General features: G+C 34.2%; 1 protein-coding gene and 1 long non-coding RNA gene across 3 annotated transcripts in view; one reads left to right on the top strand and one right to left on the bottom strand.

Moving 5' to 3' along the window:
• ARID2 (AT-rich interaction domain 2) overlaps positions 1 to 18,899 on the top strand; it is a 183,048-nt gene that overhangs the window by 105,837 nt on the left and 58,312 nt on the right. For both annotated transcript variants that reach the window (XM_004052997.5, XM_019039241.3), the window contains exons 7-12: positions 6,551 to 6,617; positions 6,708 to 6,958; positions 7,288 to 7,384; positions 7,465 to 7,674; positions 9,290 to 9,457; positions 17,542 to 17,623. In XM_004052997.5, the coding sequence (XP_004053045.1) occupies positions 6,551 to 6,617; positions 6,708 to 6,958; positions 7,288 to 7,384; positions 7,465 to 7,674; positions 9,290 to 9,457; positions 17,542 to 17,623 (875 nt within the window). The remainder of the gene's footprint in view (positions 1 to 6,550; positions 6,618 to 6,707; positions 6,959 to 7,287; positions 7,385 to 7,464; positions 7,675 to 9,289; positions 9,458 to 17,541; positions 17,624 to 18,899) is intronic.
• LOC129525733 (uncharacterized) lies at positions 9,812 to 18,232 on the bottom strand. Its single transcript, XR_008670178.2, has 3 exons — positions 17,998 to 18,232; positions 16,124 to 16,232; positions 9,812 to 9,903 (listed from the first exon to the last, which is right to left on the bottom strand). It is a non-coding gene; the product is annotated as an uncharacterized lncRNA (long non-coding RNA).

Below are 18,899 nucleotides of genomic sequence, written 5' to 3'. Positions count from 1 at the left end.
AAAATCTTTTAATAAATTAATTTGAATTATATAAATTATATAATATAGAAACAAAATATATAAATATATAATATGTAAATTAAAAATTAAATACACTTGATTATTCTAATATGTAAAGCTGTTGTGACTAATTTTACTTATTCCATGGTGGAATATTCCCTTCTGTTTTATAATATTGGTTACAAATTTCAGCAGACCAGTTTTTGTAGGGTTTTTGTACAGATTGGATTGAAAGTTTATTCTTCCACTACTCTATTGCAATTGCCAATCATCTACAGAGAAATACTGGTTCAGAATGACTATATTAATTTCTTCATTGATTTTCGGGTAACTCGAGTAGTTACTAAAACCAAATCAATGGAGATTGGGGAGTAGGCCAGTGGTACAAAATTTGGGGCATTATTTTTAACCCAAAACTACGGTAGAGACAGTCAAGCCCTTTTGCCTCCTTTTCTTTGAAGGTATTAGATCTTCAAAGTTTTCACCATGATACAGAGCTGCATTCCTAATTCCCCACTTCATAAACTGACCCAGGGTCCTATATTCTGTCCTCCTACACTGCATCAAGAGCAAAACCATTTGGTTATAGAATTATATACTTTTTTTTTAACTCCAGAAAATTAGTGATGAAAGTGTAAATTGCACAAAGTGTTTAAATAAATATGCAGTCACAATGAGGAGTGGCGGTTATCAGTATAATCACTAATCACATGAAATCAAGAAAACACAAATGGCTGGGCATGGTGGCTCACGCCTATAATCCCAACACTTTGACTTTGGGAAGCTAAGGTGGGCGGATCATTTGAGGTCAGGAGTTTGAGACCAGCCTGGCCAACATGGCAAAAGCCCATCTCTACTAAAAATACAAAAAAATTAGCTGGGCGTTTTGGCGGGCACCTGCAATCCCAGCCAATCAGGAGGCTGAGGCAGGAGAATCACTTGAGCCCAGGAGGCAGAGGTTGCAGTGAGCCGAGATCATGCCACTAGTGACAGAACGAGACTCTGTCAAAAAAAAAAAAAAAGGCATTAGAAGAAAACACAAATGTAATTGAGGAAGATTAGATGTTTCCTGCTGTTGTATGTGTTTTCATTAATTTCTGCTTTTCATATATCTTTCTATTGCTGCACTTTTTCTAACTTGTTAGGAGTTAGAGCTGGTGCTTACACGATTGATTGTTGTTTTTATTTTTTTAATATGTACATTCTAATACATACAATTAAGACCACAAAATTACCTCTAAGCACAGCTTAACTTTATTCTACCAATTTGATATGTCATGCGTTCATTACAACTGAGTATCTTCTCATTTCCACTGTGATTTCCTCTACGTGGGTTATTTATTTAAGTTTTTAATTGTTATGGATATGTTGTAGGTGCATATATTTAGGGATACAGGAGATATTTTGAAACAGGTATATAATGTTTAATGATCACATCAGGGTAAATGGGGTATTCTTCACCTCAAACATCATTTCTTTGTGCTATAAACATTCCACTTATACATTTTTAGTTATTTTTAAACATACTATAAATTATTGTAGTCACCCTGTTTTGCTATCAGATACTAAATCTTATTCATTCTGTCCAGCTATATTTTTGTACCTATTAACCATTCCTACTTTGCCCCAGCCTCTGGTAACCATCATTCTACTCTCCATCTCCATGAGTTCAGTTCAGTTGTTCTACAGTTTCCTGAGATGTGAATGTCGAAATCATCAACTGTAATTATGAATGTTTATATATCCTTTCAGTTCTGTCAGTTTTTACCTTATGTGTTTTGAACCTCTGTTGTTAGTTACATACACATTTACAGTTGATATATTTTCCTGATGAATTAACTTTTAAAAAACATTATGTATGAAACTTAGCTACAGCTTTCTTATTATGTTGTCATAATATATTTTTCCCATCTTTATAGTTTTTTTCTGTTTTTATATGTAGCGTTTCTTTAGATACCCTATAGTTAGCACTTATTTTCCTCCTCCCCACAGTCTGCCTTTTCTGTGATTTCTGCCTTTAAGTCAGTGCATTAAGCCCATTTACACTTTAGGAAATTAATGATGTAGTTGAGTTTAGGCTCTCAACTTTTATTTATCTAAAAATTTTATTTTGCCTTCATGTTTCAAGGATATTTTTGATGCATATAAAACTGTAGGTTTTAGGGTTTTGTCTGAGCACTTTAAAGATAGCATTGTTATTGACAAGAAGTCAACTTTTTTCTTATTGCTCTTGTATATGTATTGTAGACTCTCACTGCTTTTAATATGTTCTCTATTACTGATATTTAATTTGGTTATGATATGCCTTGCAGTTTCATTGCTTATTTTACTTGGGGTTCATTTAGTTTCTTGGATGTATGGTTTGGTATCTTACATAAAATTTGGAGAGTTTTTCACAATCACTTCTTCAAATATTTTTCTTTCCCCTCTTGTTTTTTTTTGTTTTGTTTGTTTTAGAGACAGGGTCTTGCTTCGCTACCCAGGCTGGAGTGCAGTGGTACAATTATAGCTCACTGCAACCTTGAACACGTGAGTTCAAGCAATCCTCCTGCCTCAGCCTCCCAAGTAGCTGGGACTATAGGCATCCACCACCACACCCAGACCCCTCTTCTTTTCCTGGTACTACATTTACAGTCTGGTCTCTGAATCCATGGGTTCTGCATCCATAGATTTCACCAATCACAGATTGAAAATATTTGGGGAAAAAAGCAATTTAAAAAACAGTAAAAAGTAATAAAACTAAAAAATTAAAACAAGACAGTGTAACAACTATTTACTTCACATTACACTGTATTAGGTATACTGTATTTAAAGTATACAGGAGGATGTTTGTAGGTTATATGCAAATACTATACTGCTATACCATTTTATATGAGGAACTTGAGCATGTGGAAAATTTGATATCTTTGGAGAGTCCTGGAACCAGTCCCCACAGATACTGAGGGATGACTGAATATGTATATTAGATCATGGGGGTGTTCCACAGGTCACTGAAGCTCTTTTCAGTATTTTTAGACCTTTTTTGTTTTCTGTGTACTTAATTGTAGATACTATTGTTATGCATTCATCTTTTCTAGTTAAGCAAATCTTGTATATTTTCTTTATTTGCAGATACAGATGGTCCCCAAGTTATGATAAACTTAGTTTTTTTGACTTTACTATGGTTTTATTGGGGGTATTAAATGCATTACGATGTTTTAGACTTACTATGGGTTTATTGGGACATAATCCCATCATAAGTCAAGGAACATCTGTATTACATTTTCCAGCTCAATAAATTTTATTTGATTGTCCTATATTATCCATTTATTTGCTAATTATGTTCATATTTTTATATCACTGAACATACTTAATAGTTTTTTAATGTCATTGTTAATTTTCTTGTTATCTTTGTTATTTCACTATCTTATTTTTCTTGAAACTGATTTTTGTCTTGGTTATGGGTCATGTTTCCTCATTTCTTTGTAGGTGTGGTAATTTTTTATTAGATGTGAGTGTTGTGTGAGTGTGACATTGTTGAGTGTCTGAACTTTGGCATTTTTCCAGAATGTTGAACTTTGTTTTAGCAGGCTGTTAGTTCATATATGGATTATCAGAGTAGGATTGTTTTAAAGCTTTATGACATATGTAGATTAGCCTTTACTCTAGGGCTTGTTTATTCCTTCTACTTAGGTATGACATTTTGGGAATTTCTCCTGAAAGAGCTAGGTGTATATGAGTTTTCTCTATTCTAGGAATTGTTTAATTACAGCCTCTTATAATTGTTCTCTACAGTTTTTTGACTAGCATTGTGGAGTTTGAGCATACATCTGTGTAACTTAATACTTAGCAATGAACTCAAAGTATATGTATGTAGATTCATGGAGCTCTTTCTCTGCATAACTCTTCCCTTATTGAAAATTTGCTCTCATATTCTAGCCTCCTTAGTTTGCTGTGCTCTGTTCAGTGTTTTCAGCTTAGCAATCACTATGATATCTTGGGTTTCTCTTCCTTATGCTTTAGTCTAGAATTAATGTCCAAATAAAAATACCAGTCAATCATTGGAATAACCTCATTTGTTTCTCTTGTTCAGTGATTACAATCTTGCATTACCTTTTTTCCAATCTCTGAAAACAGTTTTTTCATACATGTTGGGTTTTGGTAGGATGACTACTCCAGTACCATACTCCATATGGCCTAAATAAATAGTCACTTGAAAGTATTTTTCTAAATTTTAAATTTACCTTTTTTTTTTTACCCCATGACTTTTTGAAAGTGTTTTAATTTGGCTTAACCACAGTTACCTTTATCATTTATTCTTCCTTAGACTGTAGATAATGAGCTTTTCTGTTTTTTATTTGTCAGAAAATGTTTTTATGTCACTTTCATTCTTGAGGAACAGTTTCATTGTTTAAAAATTCTATGTTGGCAGGCTGGGTACATTAGCTCACGCCTGTAATCCCATGTAATCCCAGCACTTTGGGAGGCCGAGATGGGCGGATCACCTGAGGTTAGGACTTCACGACCAGCCTGACCAACATGGTGAAACCCCGTCTCTCCTAAAAGTACAAAAATTAGTTGGGCGTGGTGGCACGCACCTATAATCCCAGCTACTTGGGAGGTTGAGGCAGAATCGCTTGAACCTGGGAGGCAAAGGTTGCAGTGAGCTGAGATCACGCCATTGCACTCTAGCCTGGGTGATAGAGCGAGACTCCGTCTCAATGAAAAGAAATACGTTGGCAGATATTTTCTTCCATCATTTTGAAAATATCCCATTGTGATTTTTCTCTTTGTTCTTCAGGAGTTTTATGATGATGTTTCCACACCTTTTTTCTTTTTTTATCTTTCTTGGAGTTTGTAGTGCTTCTGAAATATATAGGTTAACATCTTTCAGTTATTTTAGAATAATTTTCTGCCCTTATGTTGTCACATATTCTGTCTGCCCATTCTTTCTCTTCTTCAGGAACTCCAATTATTTGTATGTTAGAACTTTCCACTGTGTGCCTTATGTCTCATACACTTTTTTTCTCTTCATCCTTTTGTCTCTTTATACTTCAAACTTATTTACTTGCCCTCTCTTCTTGCTCGTAAATTCACTCTTGGGTTGTATCTAATCAGTTCTTAAACATATCCACTGAATTCTTAATTTTAGTTATGTTTTTCAGTTGTAGAATTTCTTTTTAGTTCTTTCATATAGTTTTCATTCCTTTGCCAAAATTTTTAGTTTTTTATTTCTTTGAACTTACTATTCGTTGTCATTTTAAGTTTTGTGTCTGATATCTTTAATATCTGAATTCTTGTGGCCCTTCTTTCTTGGTTATTGAACGTTGTCTTTTAAAAAAATGTGCCTACTTCTTTTTTATTGCTACCAAACATTGTTTGTCATAGATTTTTTGTGCAATGGATTTCTTTGATGATCACATGAAACCAGTAAGCCTTTTTCCAACTAATGGTTTTAAATGCCTAAGAACTTTGATTCCAAAAAAAAAACCCAGTTGTTTTGAAATATACACATAATGTCACAGATACTGCTAATATTACTATAGCTCATTGCTTAATATTCAGAGTTGAAGAAATTCTAAAGAAATGTCAGATTTCCAGGCCGGGCGCTGTGGCTCATGCCTGTAATCCCAGCACTTTGGGAGGCAGAGGCAGGCGGATCACAAGGTCAAGAGATTGAGACCATCCTGGCCAACATGGTGAAACCCCATCTCTACTAAAAATACAAAAATTAGCTGGGCGTGGTGGCACGTGCCTATAATTCCAGCTACTCGGGAGGCTGAGGTAGGGGAATCACTTGAACCCGGGAGGTGGAGGTTGCAGTGAGCCGAGATGGTGCCATTGCACTCCAGCCTGGGCGAAAAGAGTGAAACTCCATCTCAAAAAAAAAAAAAAAAAAAAAAAAAAGAAATGTCAACTTTCCAGTAGTGTTTAATGTACATAGAGATGTCATTTTTCCCCCATCCAAGTTCACAGATTTCTGATTTCTTTCACAGTTCCTTTAGTCATCTGTGGCCCTCAGGTTAAAAAGCCCTAAACATAAAAAGATGCCTTTTTATATAAGTATCTGAAACTATAGATAATCAAATATTTACATCAAAGAATTAATTCCCTAGAATGTAGCAATATCCACATGAACTAAAAATAAGTAGAAACATTATTTTCATATTGTGTGACTATTTTTTAAAACTTATTTTTAAATTTAATTTTGAGATGGAGTCTCACTCTTCCGCCCAGGCTGGAGTGCAGTGGCACAATCACAGCTCCCTGCAGCCTTCAATTCCAGGCCCCAAGTGATCCTCCTGCCTCAGCCTCCCAAGTAGCTGGGACTTCAGGCACATGCCACCACTCCTGGCTAATGTTTTAAATTTTCTAGTTTGTAGAGATGGGGTGTCTCTTTGCTGCCCAGGCAGGTCTCAAACTCCCTGCCGCAAGTAATCCTCCCATCTTGGCCTCTTAAAGTGCTGGGATTACAGGCATGAGCCACCATACCTAGCCTGTGTGTGACTATTTCTAAAGCAATAGAATAGTTGTTTCAAATCATGGAGAATTAAATAATTTATCATTACAGTTTTGGAAAGACATCGTTGATGATAATGAAGTTCGTGACCTCATTTCTGACAGAAACAAGTCTCATGGTAAGTTAGTGAAAGCAAAATTTTTCAAAACCTTTGAAGTATTAATAAATGAAATATTAATTTAAGCGAAATATGTATTTTCTGTTGTAGAAGGTACATCAGGAGAATGGATTTGGGAGTCTTTATTTCATCCACCTCGAAAGCTGGGCATTAACGATATTGAAGGACAGCGGGTACTTCAGATTGCAGTGATTTTGCGAAATCTTTCCTTTGAGGAGGGCAATGTTAAGCTCTTGGCAGCTAATCGTACCTGTCTTCGTTTCCTATTACTTTCTGCACATAGTCATTTTATTTCTTTAAGGCAATTAGGCCTTGACACATTAGGAAATATTGCAGCTGAGGTAAGCATGTGACTGTACCTTAAACTAGTTTTTATAGTTAGCAACATTTATGTTACAATTTTAGGATGTGGCATTTTATAGTTGCCATATTTATAGACTATTAAATGCTTACATGTATTAGTTGCTAAAAATGGTCATGTAGAAGTATCACATACTTTTATGGAAAAAAGTATTTGAAATGATGCTTTAAATTCAGAAATGGCTATTTTTACAATAACAATTTTTAACGTTATGCAACATTGTCCTGTTTATTTTTTATTTTTATTAAATTTGAAGTATACAACTCTGGAAGAAGCATAGCTCAATAATAGTGTTGTTCCTTTTTCCAGCTTTTACTGGACCCTGTTGATTTCAAAACTACTCATCTGATGTTTCATACTGTTACAAAATGTCTAATGTCAAGGGATAGATTTTTAAAGATGAGAGGTGAGTTTTCACTGAAGTATTTACTTTCTAAAGTAAACAAACTGTCATTTCTTAGTAATACATATTTGTATGTTTTTCAGGCATGGAAATTTTGGGAAATCTTTGCAAAGCAGAAGATAATGGTGTTTTAATTTGTGAATATGTGGATCAGGATTCCTACAGAGAGATCATTTGTCATCTCACTTTACCTGATGTGCTGCTTGTAATCTCAACACTCGAGGTGCTATACATGCTCACGGAAATGGGAGATGTTGCTTGCACAAAAATTGCAAAAGTAGAAAAGAGCATAGGTAAGACTGGACCAAAAAAACACTTATTTTCTTTATTGAGTAAAAGTGTTTAATATGGTACTGTACAAAACCCTCAATTTATATTTGAGGTTTAGTGTTTTATTTTGAAGAGTCATTACCTCCTCAGGCATACTTGTTTCCATTATTCTTTATTATGCTTTAAATTCAGTGATGGCTATTTTTACAATAATTACATTTTTTAACGTTATGCAACATTGTCTTGTTTATTTTTTATTTTTATTAAATTTGAAATATACAACTCTGGAAGAGGCGTAGCTCAATGAGCAAGAAGCATCTATAATTTAGAAACCAGGATTACATGGCTATCAGTAATTCCTATTTCTTCTCTTAATTTCTGTTGTTACGTATTAAATTTGAAATGGACAAAACTGCTATATCTAACTTATCTGAGAGCAGGTCTTTCTGTTTCATATGGCCAGCTACTACTATTAAACAATTAAAGCTAAGTGAAATATGTTTCCTTCTGTTCCTAGAAGTTGCTGGTAGTGCTGCAATCTTTAAAAATCAATGAAGTCACCTCCATAAGAGCTATCAGTTTTAAATATACTTACTAACACATGCCATGTTAACGTTTTACTTGGTGATTAAAATGATATCTTTCTTAGGTGTAATAAATATTAAAATCAGAGTTAATAAAGATTCAGCTTGAAAACTGTTCTTATTGAGAAGTTAATGTGTCACTTTTCATATCAGTGATTCTTAAATCTGGCTACACATCAGAATCACTTGAGAATCTTTTCAAGTATATAGATATCCACTGCTGGGCATGGTGGCTCACACCTGTAATCCCAGCACTTTGGGAGGCCAAGGCAGGAAAATCACCTGAGCACAGTTCAAGATTACCCTGGGCAACATAGTGAGATCTCATCTATACGAAAAATAAATAAAATTAACCGGATGTAGTGGTGCATGCCTGTAGTTCCCAGCTACTTGGGAGGCTGATGTGGGAGGATCGCTTGAGCCTGGGAGGTTGAGGCTGCAGTGAGCTGTGATCGTGCCGGCACTCCAGCCTGGGTGACAGAACAAGATCCTTTGTCAAAAAAAAATATATAGATAGATAGATAGATATAGATATAGATATCCAGCTCCCACTCCAGAGCTATTAAATCAGTCTTCAGAGATTGAGCCTAAAACTGTTCTGTTTTTTTTTTGAGATGGAATCTCACTCTGTCGCCCAGGCTGGAGTGCAGTGGCCTGATCTTGGCTCACTGCAAGCTCCGCCTCCTGGGTTCATGCCATTCTCCTGCCTCAGCCTTCCGAGTAGCTGGGACTACAGGCACCATGCCCGGCTAATTTATTTTTTGTATTTTTAGTAGAGACGGGGTTTCACCATGTTAGCCAGGATGATCTCAATCTCCTGACCTCATGATCCGCCCGCCTCCGCCTCCCAAAGTGCTGGGATTACAGGTGTGAGCCGCCACGCCCAGCCTAAAAATCTTTTTTTTTAAAGATGCACAGGTAATTCTGATGTACTGTGATTCATGGACTAGCATTTATTCACATTTATAAGTATTCTGTACAACATGTGTTCACCAGTGATGGCATTCATTTATAATATTATTGGCTAATAACTATTGCTTTTTATTTATTTTAGACATGTTAGTGTGTCTGGTTTCTATGGATATTCAGATGTTTGGCCCTGATGCACTAGCTGCGGTAAAACTCATTGAACACCCAAGTTCCAGTCATCAAATGTTATCTGAAATTAGGCCACAAGCTATAGAGCAAGTCCAAACCCAGACTCATGTAGCATCTGCCCCAGGTTAGTGTTTTCACATATTCTTTTTCAGTGTGGTTATGAGTGTATAAGATTTGATTCTAAGAATAAATTTCAATGTGCAGTATAGAGAACTGATATTTTACAGTAGAGTAGGCCAAAGTGGAATTTGGATATGTACTCTAATTTCTTAGATATTATACATTCCAGGAGTAGCAGGATCAAGGTGAGCTCATAGGAAGAATAGTATAATAGGAAAATTAAGTTCGGCAGCATTTAGAGTAATGTGATGGATTAGATATTCATAATTATGATAGCTATAAGTGCCCCAATAGGCATATTATTTGTGATTTTGGTCATGGGAAATTGACATGCCAGGAATAGATTATTCATATATTACCTTATAATTTTCTCAGGTGATCATCAGGACGCGTAAGTATAATACTCCTAATGTCCTTAAGTCTTGGAACCAACACCACAGAATCAACAGCCTAGGAGAAGACACATGCACATATGTATACACACACTTACAAGCATGTATACCTGCATTTATGCACCTTTCCTAGTGTCTCTTAGCTCAATTCTGTTTAGCTCAACTGTAATTATAGTACAGACATGTCTAATAACTAGACTTCAGTCCTTGAACTCCTTCCACTGGCTCATTATGAGTCATCATTTTTTATATTTTACCACCCTTAACCTTTTTTTAGAGTGCTTTCTCTACCTTGGTTTATACTAAAAATACATATTTCATCTCACCTACCCTTCCATTTCCTATCCTCTCACCTCCTGCTGTCCCCAAGACACTTATCTTTCTTTATATTTTTTGAATGGAGGATGCTCGTGTTCTCAATTGATCTTAATTCTCACTTTGCAATTAATACAGAGGCTGTGTAGAATGAATTTCTTCAATTTCTTACTCCTTCAGTTACAAACTTATTAGCATCTGGACTCATTTTCCTTTAGCTTCTGCTCATTTCAGAAAGAGATGCTAATTTCTTCTGAAACTTACTCTGAATATCAGTCTTTCCCATCTCCATGTTCCCATATCTTAAATCTCTTTTTATTTACTCACTTTTTCCTTTCAGCTAGAAATGCGTTTAGGTCTCTTATCCTCCCTCGCTAGCCCCAAACCAAAAATTTCATTATCTTTAATCTTTAGCCATCACATCCATTCATCAGATCTTGTTGAGTCTTCCTAAATACCTGGCCTTTTCAATTGCCAATGCTTATGAATGAGATTGAACTCTCATCATCTCTAGCTATCTGTTCTCACATTCATTCATGGTCCCAATTTGTCTTCTACTCCACCTTGTAGTATGAAAATTATGTACTCTATGCAAAGTATGTAATAAGTATCACATATTTCATTGATTTCCATTATGTCCTTCTGAAGTGTATAGATTTGTGTCATATGTTCACTCAACTAACTTGGATCCACCTAACAAAAGTGGACAAATAACAGAAGGCACAAAATAGATAATTTTGACTGCCAGTCTATTCAATGAGCTTTCAACGACAGGTAATAGATGTTAAACAGCCAATTTATATTGGGGAATCTTTGGTCAGAATATTAATGGTTTCTCAACCTTGAGAAAGAAATGAAACTGTTCATATTGCTAGTTAAGTGGGAGGTGGGAATGTTTTTTACCATCAAAGAAGAAACTAAAGATTAAATTAATTGAGGGACATAAAGGAGCAGTGTTAGAGAAATTGATAAAATGTCAGTGAATACTCAAGGGTGATTTGATGAAGACTATTTTTTGCTGCGTGGTTAGCCTTTGACCTTCACAGTTCTTTTGACCTCAGCAAATGAACCTACTTCTCAATCTAAAATTTGGTCCTCATTTGGCAAATGAATGAATTTAAATATTGAGAATTTGTGGCTTATTCATTTATGTAGTAATTAATTCATTCATAGAGATGGGACTAGACTGCTCGGGATTGAAAAGAGTTAATTTTCAGCTGGAGAGCACTTTATTACTTGCGCTCTCCCTGACTGACAACTTTAAATTGTTTGATTGGTTATCCTTTGTGGTTTAGCTATTGTCTGCATAGTTTAATGCTGCTTTTTTATGGAATTACCATCTTTAAACTTTTTGCTCACTTCCCTCAATCCCTCTGAAAACTTTTATAACCTTTTACCCATTTTTAGGTTAACATCTAAATCTCTATCATAATTTAAATAGTTGCAAAGTATGTATTGTCTTGATGTATATTAAACTACATTTTTAAAAGAAAATAATTACAGTGCTTTTTGTATGCAGTGGAATCTTGATACCATCATTCATTTCTTAAAATACACAAACTCTTTAACATCAGAAATTTTATAATATTCCTCTTTCACCTTGAACTTGTATTCCAGTATCCTCACAAGAGTTTTATCCTAATATAATACATTTTATGTTTGAGATTCTTTTTTATTCATCACCCTGTCAATACTTTTTAGTTACAGAATAGACATTTTTAAAGTTTTTCAATTCCTTGTTATTCTTTAAAGCTCTAAATTTTTAAAATTTCATTTGGCCAGGCACTGTGGCTTACGCCTATAATCCCAGCACTTTGGGAGGCTGAGGCAGAAGGATCACTGGAGGCCAGGAGTTTGAGACCAGCCTGGCAACATAGTGAGATTCCATCTCTACAAAATCAGGAAAAAAATTAGCTGAGCATGGTGATGCATGCGTGTAGTCCCAGCTTGGGCCCAGGGAGTCAAAGGCCGTAGTGAGCTATGAATGTGTCACTGCATCCACCTTAGGCAATAGAGCAAGAACCTGGTCTATCTCAAAAAAAAAAAAAAAAATACATATATGTATATACATATATACACATACACACACATATATGTGTGTGTGTATATATACACATGTATATGTATATATATACACACACGTATATGTATATATATGTGTATATACACACACGTATATGTATATATATGTGTATACACACACGTATATGTATATATATGTGTATATACACACGTATATGTATATATGTGTATATATACACACGTATATGTATATATATGTGTATATATACACACGTATATGTATATATATGTGTATATATACACACGTATATGTATATATATGTGTATATATACACACGTATATGTATATATATGTGTATATATACACACGTATATGTATATATATGTGTATATATACACGTATATGTATATATATGTGTATATATACACACGTATATGTATATATATGTGTATATATACACACGTATATGTATATATATGTGTATATATACACACGTATATGTATATATATGTGTATATATACACACGTATATGTATATATATGTGTATATATACACACGTATATGTATATATATGTGTATATATACACACGTATATGTATATATATGTGTATATATACACACGTATATGTATATATATGTGTATATATACACACGTATATGTATATATATGTGTATATATACACACGTATATGTATATATATGTGTATATATACACACGTATATGTATATATATGTGTATATATACACACGTATATGTATATATATGTGTATATATACACACGTATATGTATATATATGTGTATATATACACACGTATATGTATATATATGTGTATATATACACACGTATATGTATATATATGTGTATATATACACACATATATAAAACGCACATACATATATTTTATCATTACAGGTTTTATTAATAAATGGTACATCAAATAGTAAATACATTGTAAATTTTTATAAATAATTATTAAACAAGGCCGGGCACAGTGGCTCATGCCTATAATCCCAGCACTTTGGGAGGCCAAGGCGGGCAGATCTTGAGGTCAAGAGATTGAGACTATCCTGGCCAACATGGTGAAACCCCATCTCTACTAAAAATACAAAAATTATCTGGGCATGATGGTGTGCGCCTGTAGTCCCAGCTACTCAGGAGGCTGAGGCAGGAGAATTGCTTGAACCCGGGAGGCAGAGGTTGCAGTGAGCCGAGATCGTGCCACTGCACTCCAGCTTGGACTGAGACTCCATCTCAAAAAAAAAAAAAAAAAATTATTAAACAAAAATTTACTTGAAATGTATCTCTTAATAAGATGAATAGGACTCTCCCCTCTCATTCTCTAGATGCTATTAATTCAGTATATCTCTCAATGACTATTACTTACTGCTAGAATGAAACTGGAGTTTAGCATCAGTAGTATCCCTGTTTCCCTTTTTATAGATGTAAATTGAAAAATCTAGTTTGCATCATTAAATAGATGAAGATAGAATTTACAGTTCTTTGAACTTCAGAATTTTCCAAAAAGTATTAAACTTATTTTTTACAATCATCTGAAAACTTGAGTTCTCCTTTGTTTTGTTGAAATCAAAGAAGTAGCAAGTGGACCTGACTGCAAGAATATTTGTGGCTCAGTCATTAGAGGCCTTTTTTTTTTTTAAGTTTCTGGAAAATATATCAAAAAGATATTAACAAGATATGACTGTAAATTATACTTGTTACTGTTTTACTTACGTATCTTATGTAACCTGATATATTCAAGAAGTTTTAGCACAGTGGTTCTCAAACCTTAGGTACATCAGAATCATGTGATAGACTTACTAAAGATTTCTGGGCTACATTCCCTGAGTTTCTGGATCCAGTGGGACCTGAGATTTTTTTTTTTTCTTTTTTTTTTTTTCTAAAGACAGCGTCTCACTCTTGCCCAGGCTGGAGTGCTATCTCAGCTCACTGCAACTTCTACCACCTGGGCTCAAGACTATCCTCCCACCTCAGCCTCCTGAGTAACTGGGACTACAGGTGGCCACCATCACACCCAGCTAATTTTTGTATTTTTTTAATAGAGATGAGATTTCACCATGTTGCCCAGGCTGGTCACAGAATTTTCATTTTTATCAAGTTCTCATGAGATGCAGATGCTGCAGTCCAGGGACTGTATTTTTAGGATTACTGGGTTGGGAAAATTGAAATATTGTTCATTTCAAGACCGTTACAATGTATTTGATGTTTAGGTGCTTTTTATCATATACTTCAAATATATTTTTGTGAAAACCTTGACACTGCAGATTTACCTCAGTGGATTTTTTGGAAAATGTCTGCCACGTAACCTAGTAAAGATAGTTTTTATTAACAAAAGTCTCTTGCTTAATCAGACTCTTTTTGTTACTTAGAAAAAGTCCAATGTTGTTTTTCAATTCAAGAAAGTATGTTAGTATGACACGTTCTTTCCTTCAGAATTTTAACAGTTGAATTTGTCATGAGTTCGTAATCTGAATGAAATAAAATACCACCACCTTCTATACTTTTTCTTTCTTTCTCTCTTTCTTTTTTTTTTTGAGAAAGGGTCTCACTCGGTCACCCAGACTGCAGTGCAGGGGCGCCATCAGAACCTGGCTCACTGTAGTGTTGACCTCGGGAGCTCAATCGATCCCCCTACCTCAGGCTCCTGAGTAGTTGGTACTACAAGTACATGCCACCAAGTCTGGCTAAGGACGGGGTTTCACTATGTTGCCCAGGCAGTCTCAAACTCCTGGGATCAAGCAATTCACCCACTTTGGCCTCCCAAAGTGCTGGAATTACAGGCATGAGCCACCGTGCCTGGCCCACCTTTGATATTTCTTTAAAATATTTTCTGTACTTTGTTTACACAGGATTCTGCCTAAGAAGTAATGCATTCTTTGACAGTAGTTAAGGAGGCAAGGGCATTAAGCAGAATTATCATTACTCTACAATTTATCTGAATTTAGAACAAACCAAGGGGCCAGAATACCCAATTTCTAATGCCCAACTTTGCCCTCAATTGTAATATGTAAAATACTGATATTGACAGGAAGCTATACCAATAATACCTTGGTTAAGAGGCTTCATGGACACTAATGTTTCTAATTCTCTCTTTAGTGTTCCACGTTACACTATAACAATAATAATAGTAGCTAGCATTTATATAGTGCTTACTTTGTGCTAGGCATTATTTTAAGTGACTTGCACATAATCTAATCCTTATAGCAACATACGAGGTTAGTGTACTGTTACTTTCGTCCATTGTATGGACAGAGTTATTTTGCTCATAGTTACACAGCTAGCTAGTGAGTGATGGAATTCTCTGGCTCTGGATTTATGCATTTAACCATAATGCATAATCCTGCAGGGTTATCAAAGATGGGGTGAGAATTAAGTCATTTGATTCCAAAATGAGAGAAAAACAATTATCAAAGAGGAGGTGATATTCTCATGCAGAGCAGTTTTAGGAAGAATACATAAGAAAGTTGAGTATCTGGAAATTGATTCAAAGTGTAAGCACCTTCATTTAGAATGTCTTCAGGTATCCTGAGGGCAGTGCTCCTCAGTTTGTGGCTACTTTTTATAGTAATTATGTTTCCAGTTTAAATTCCCATTTGTGATTTTATTCTTCTTTCTACATTGTTTATAAAGACTTCTCATGATTTCAACGTAATTTCTAGTGTTTCATGAAATTGATTGCTAATTCATTCAGGAAATTTCAGTCTAAGTAGGGTATACTCTTTCATAGTAAAGATGATAAAGGGAGGAAGATTTCTACACAGTTTCAGGCCCTAGAAAGTATTTTCTGTATTAATATAGTCAACTTAGAAGGGGAAGAAAAGATAAGCTAGGATTGCCAACAGGAAAAATTATTTTTGTTCTAACTGTTGCATTATCTCAAGGAGCATATAATAGTATGGCCTCTAAAATGTGACAGACCTGGATTCAAATCCAACACTTTTAAAAGAAGTCCTTTGAAGTATACCCAGCTCTGCTATCTCCACCGTGTTCCTGGCTGAACTTAATCTCTGAGCTTTAGTTTTCTGATCTGTAAAATAGGTATAATTAAACTTAGACTTAAAAGATTAAAATATATAATGTAAATATAAATGGATTTATACAGAGTATATGTTTATTAAGTGGCTACAATTAGCTGTTACCTCAAAGAAAGCATGGGGCATTCATCAAAGGTTATGATTGCCTCAGATCATTCACACATTTGGCTGTACTATGGAGCTTGCCTAGTTCCAATAATTTTAAAATGCATTTGTTCTGTTTGAGGGTTCTGAGAAGCTTTGCTAAAATATCATCTGAAAAAAATTGTGTAATAAGCTTAAAAACTACATTGCCATGTCACATAGCAAGTTTTCTAAAAACCTACAAAGTAATGCTGATCAATAGTGAAAAAAGGATAATTAATTTTTATTTACAAATATATGATTCAGACTTATAATTTATAATATGACTTTATACTTTTCATGTTTTCCTTAGTTCCTTTGTATAACATAGGGGAGAAGAAAAGGTAACATACATCATTTTTCTACAGATCTCTTCAACATGTTAGAAAATAATAGGTGATTTACTCATTTATTCATTGACCTTGAAACTTTTAGAATATGTCATAGATGAAACTTTAGAAAGTATGTGTCTTAAGATTAATAGCTAGTACATTTGTATACAACCAGGTTGCCTCTTTCAGGAAAAAAGTATAATTCAAATGTATTATTACAACAGCTATCTTCTTTTTTTCTTCCCCAGAAAAATTATGGAAATCCTTTTTTGAATATGGGACTTTAAATTAGTTCAGCTTTTGTTCAATGTATTCCAAAAATTTTATATATGCCACTTACAGAGTTATTAATCTTTTAAATTAGGGAGTGAAGCCATAATTTCTGCTGCATTCTGCTTCCGTAGCTAAGCTGAAAGATGCTCAACTTACGTGTTGAACTGTATGACCCTGGGCCAGTTTTTTTAAATCACTTTGAGTCTCAGTTTTCTTATCTGTACCTACCTCACAGAAGAATTAAGTAAGCAGATATTGTAAAGTATTTAGTTCAGTGTCTTGCCCATGGGAATAACAGAGGTTATATTAACTAAATCATCCATATTAATTGTTATTATTTGAATGATTATGAGGTTAAACAAAATAGTTCATATGAATCCTCTAAGACAGTGCCTGGTATGATATGTGCTCCATTAAATATTAGGTTTGTTCTCAAATGTGTATACTTTCATATGTTTATACACCTTTTAAAAAGGTATTCATTGTGTTAATGGGTTCAATATCCATAAAAAAAGTATGGCAAATAGTGACTAACTTTTAAGAAATGATGTAGCTAATGTATTTTTTTCTTTAGCTTCCAGAGCAGTTGTAGCGCAGCATGTTGCTCCACCTCCAGGAATAGTGGAAATAGATAGTGAGAAGTTTGCTTGTCAGTGGTAAGTGGTTTATTTCTATTAAGGATTTATCCTTGGGAGGAGTAAAGCAAAGAAAAAAAGGAAATGTATTGTACAGACATCCAGAATGTTTTATTCTGTATCCCTTTTTAGTTAGAGTAGAATATCATTTACACAAAGAAAGGACACTTTAAAATCCCCTTGTATATTGGAATAATTTGAAAGAAAAATATTCATCAGAATTTTCAGAATTAAAATAGTATGACTAGAATGTCATTAAATTACACCATTTAACTTTTTTCAGAGTAAAATTTGTGTTAAAAAGTTATCTTTCACTTTGTAGAAAGTACAGTTTGTCAGATTACAAAATTTGTTCTTCTAAAATTAACATTTTGTTAAAACTGAATTGGACTGACCTTAAGAAAATAAAAGCAGGTGTTTTAAAATGTCTCTTCTCTTCCATCTAAAACAAAACGTCTTATTCATTAATAATTTTTGGGTGTGTAATAGTAGACGGACATTAATCAAATAATAGAACAGAAATAAGCAGCTTGACAATAATATTTCCTTGAAAAGATTGTGTAGTCCTATCTGCACCACTTTCTGAAAAAAAGCAAATGAAGAGTTTTAAAAATTTCACTTGTTATGGATAGTTGCCTCAACATTAGTATGAAGTTCGGCTTAAATTCTTTAGGAGATTAACAGATTGAATTACACAATCACTTTCCAATGATATATCACTTTAAAAATTTCTTGATCACTTTTCTGCCATTCACTAACATTATTTGTCTCCCATTTCATGCTCCTGTCACTCTTTGTTCCGTATTTTTGGTGCTTTCAATACATATTTTTGTTCCTATGACAGTTTTCTCCGGACTTTTCTACTTTGCTTAAATCGGGTTTATGGTTTTAAATATCTCTAATTGTTTGCTTTTCCCTCACCTTCTATATTTTTACACATTGGCCCCTTATACTTGAATCTTTTCCAGTAATATTTGGAAATGTTGTTTGTCTTCTACATTGCAACCAAAATGAAGTTTTTATATCTAGTCTTTTTGAAATTTCAGTACAGACAGGATTATGAAAGTTGGAAAGAATACACACCATAACCACTATAAAATGTGTATGTGTTAAGCATAGATTTGGTCTTATAAATCCCAGTTGCACATTTCTGCTATTTCTTGGAGAGGGGGAAGAGAATCATTTTACAGTTTTTTTTTAAATCATAATTACTATTTGATTTAGTTTTTTAGAAAAACTAAGTTTAGCCTATTATACATAGTGAGTTATGAAAAGAGCCTATCAGGGTAATTAGGCC

Source organism: Gorilla gorilla, chromosome 10 (assembly GCF_029281585.2).
Source record: "Gorilla gorilla gorilla isolate KB3781 chromosome 10, NHGRI_mGorGor1-v2.1_pri, whole genome shotgun sequence".
NCBI classification, from domain to species: Eukaryota; Metazoa; Chordata; class Mammalia; order Primates; family Hominidae; genus Gorilla; species Gorilla gorilla.
The sequence above is the reverse complement of the archived record's forward strand: the minus strand, read 5'-3'. Positions and strand labels throughout refer to the sequence as shown.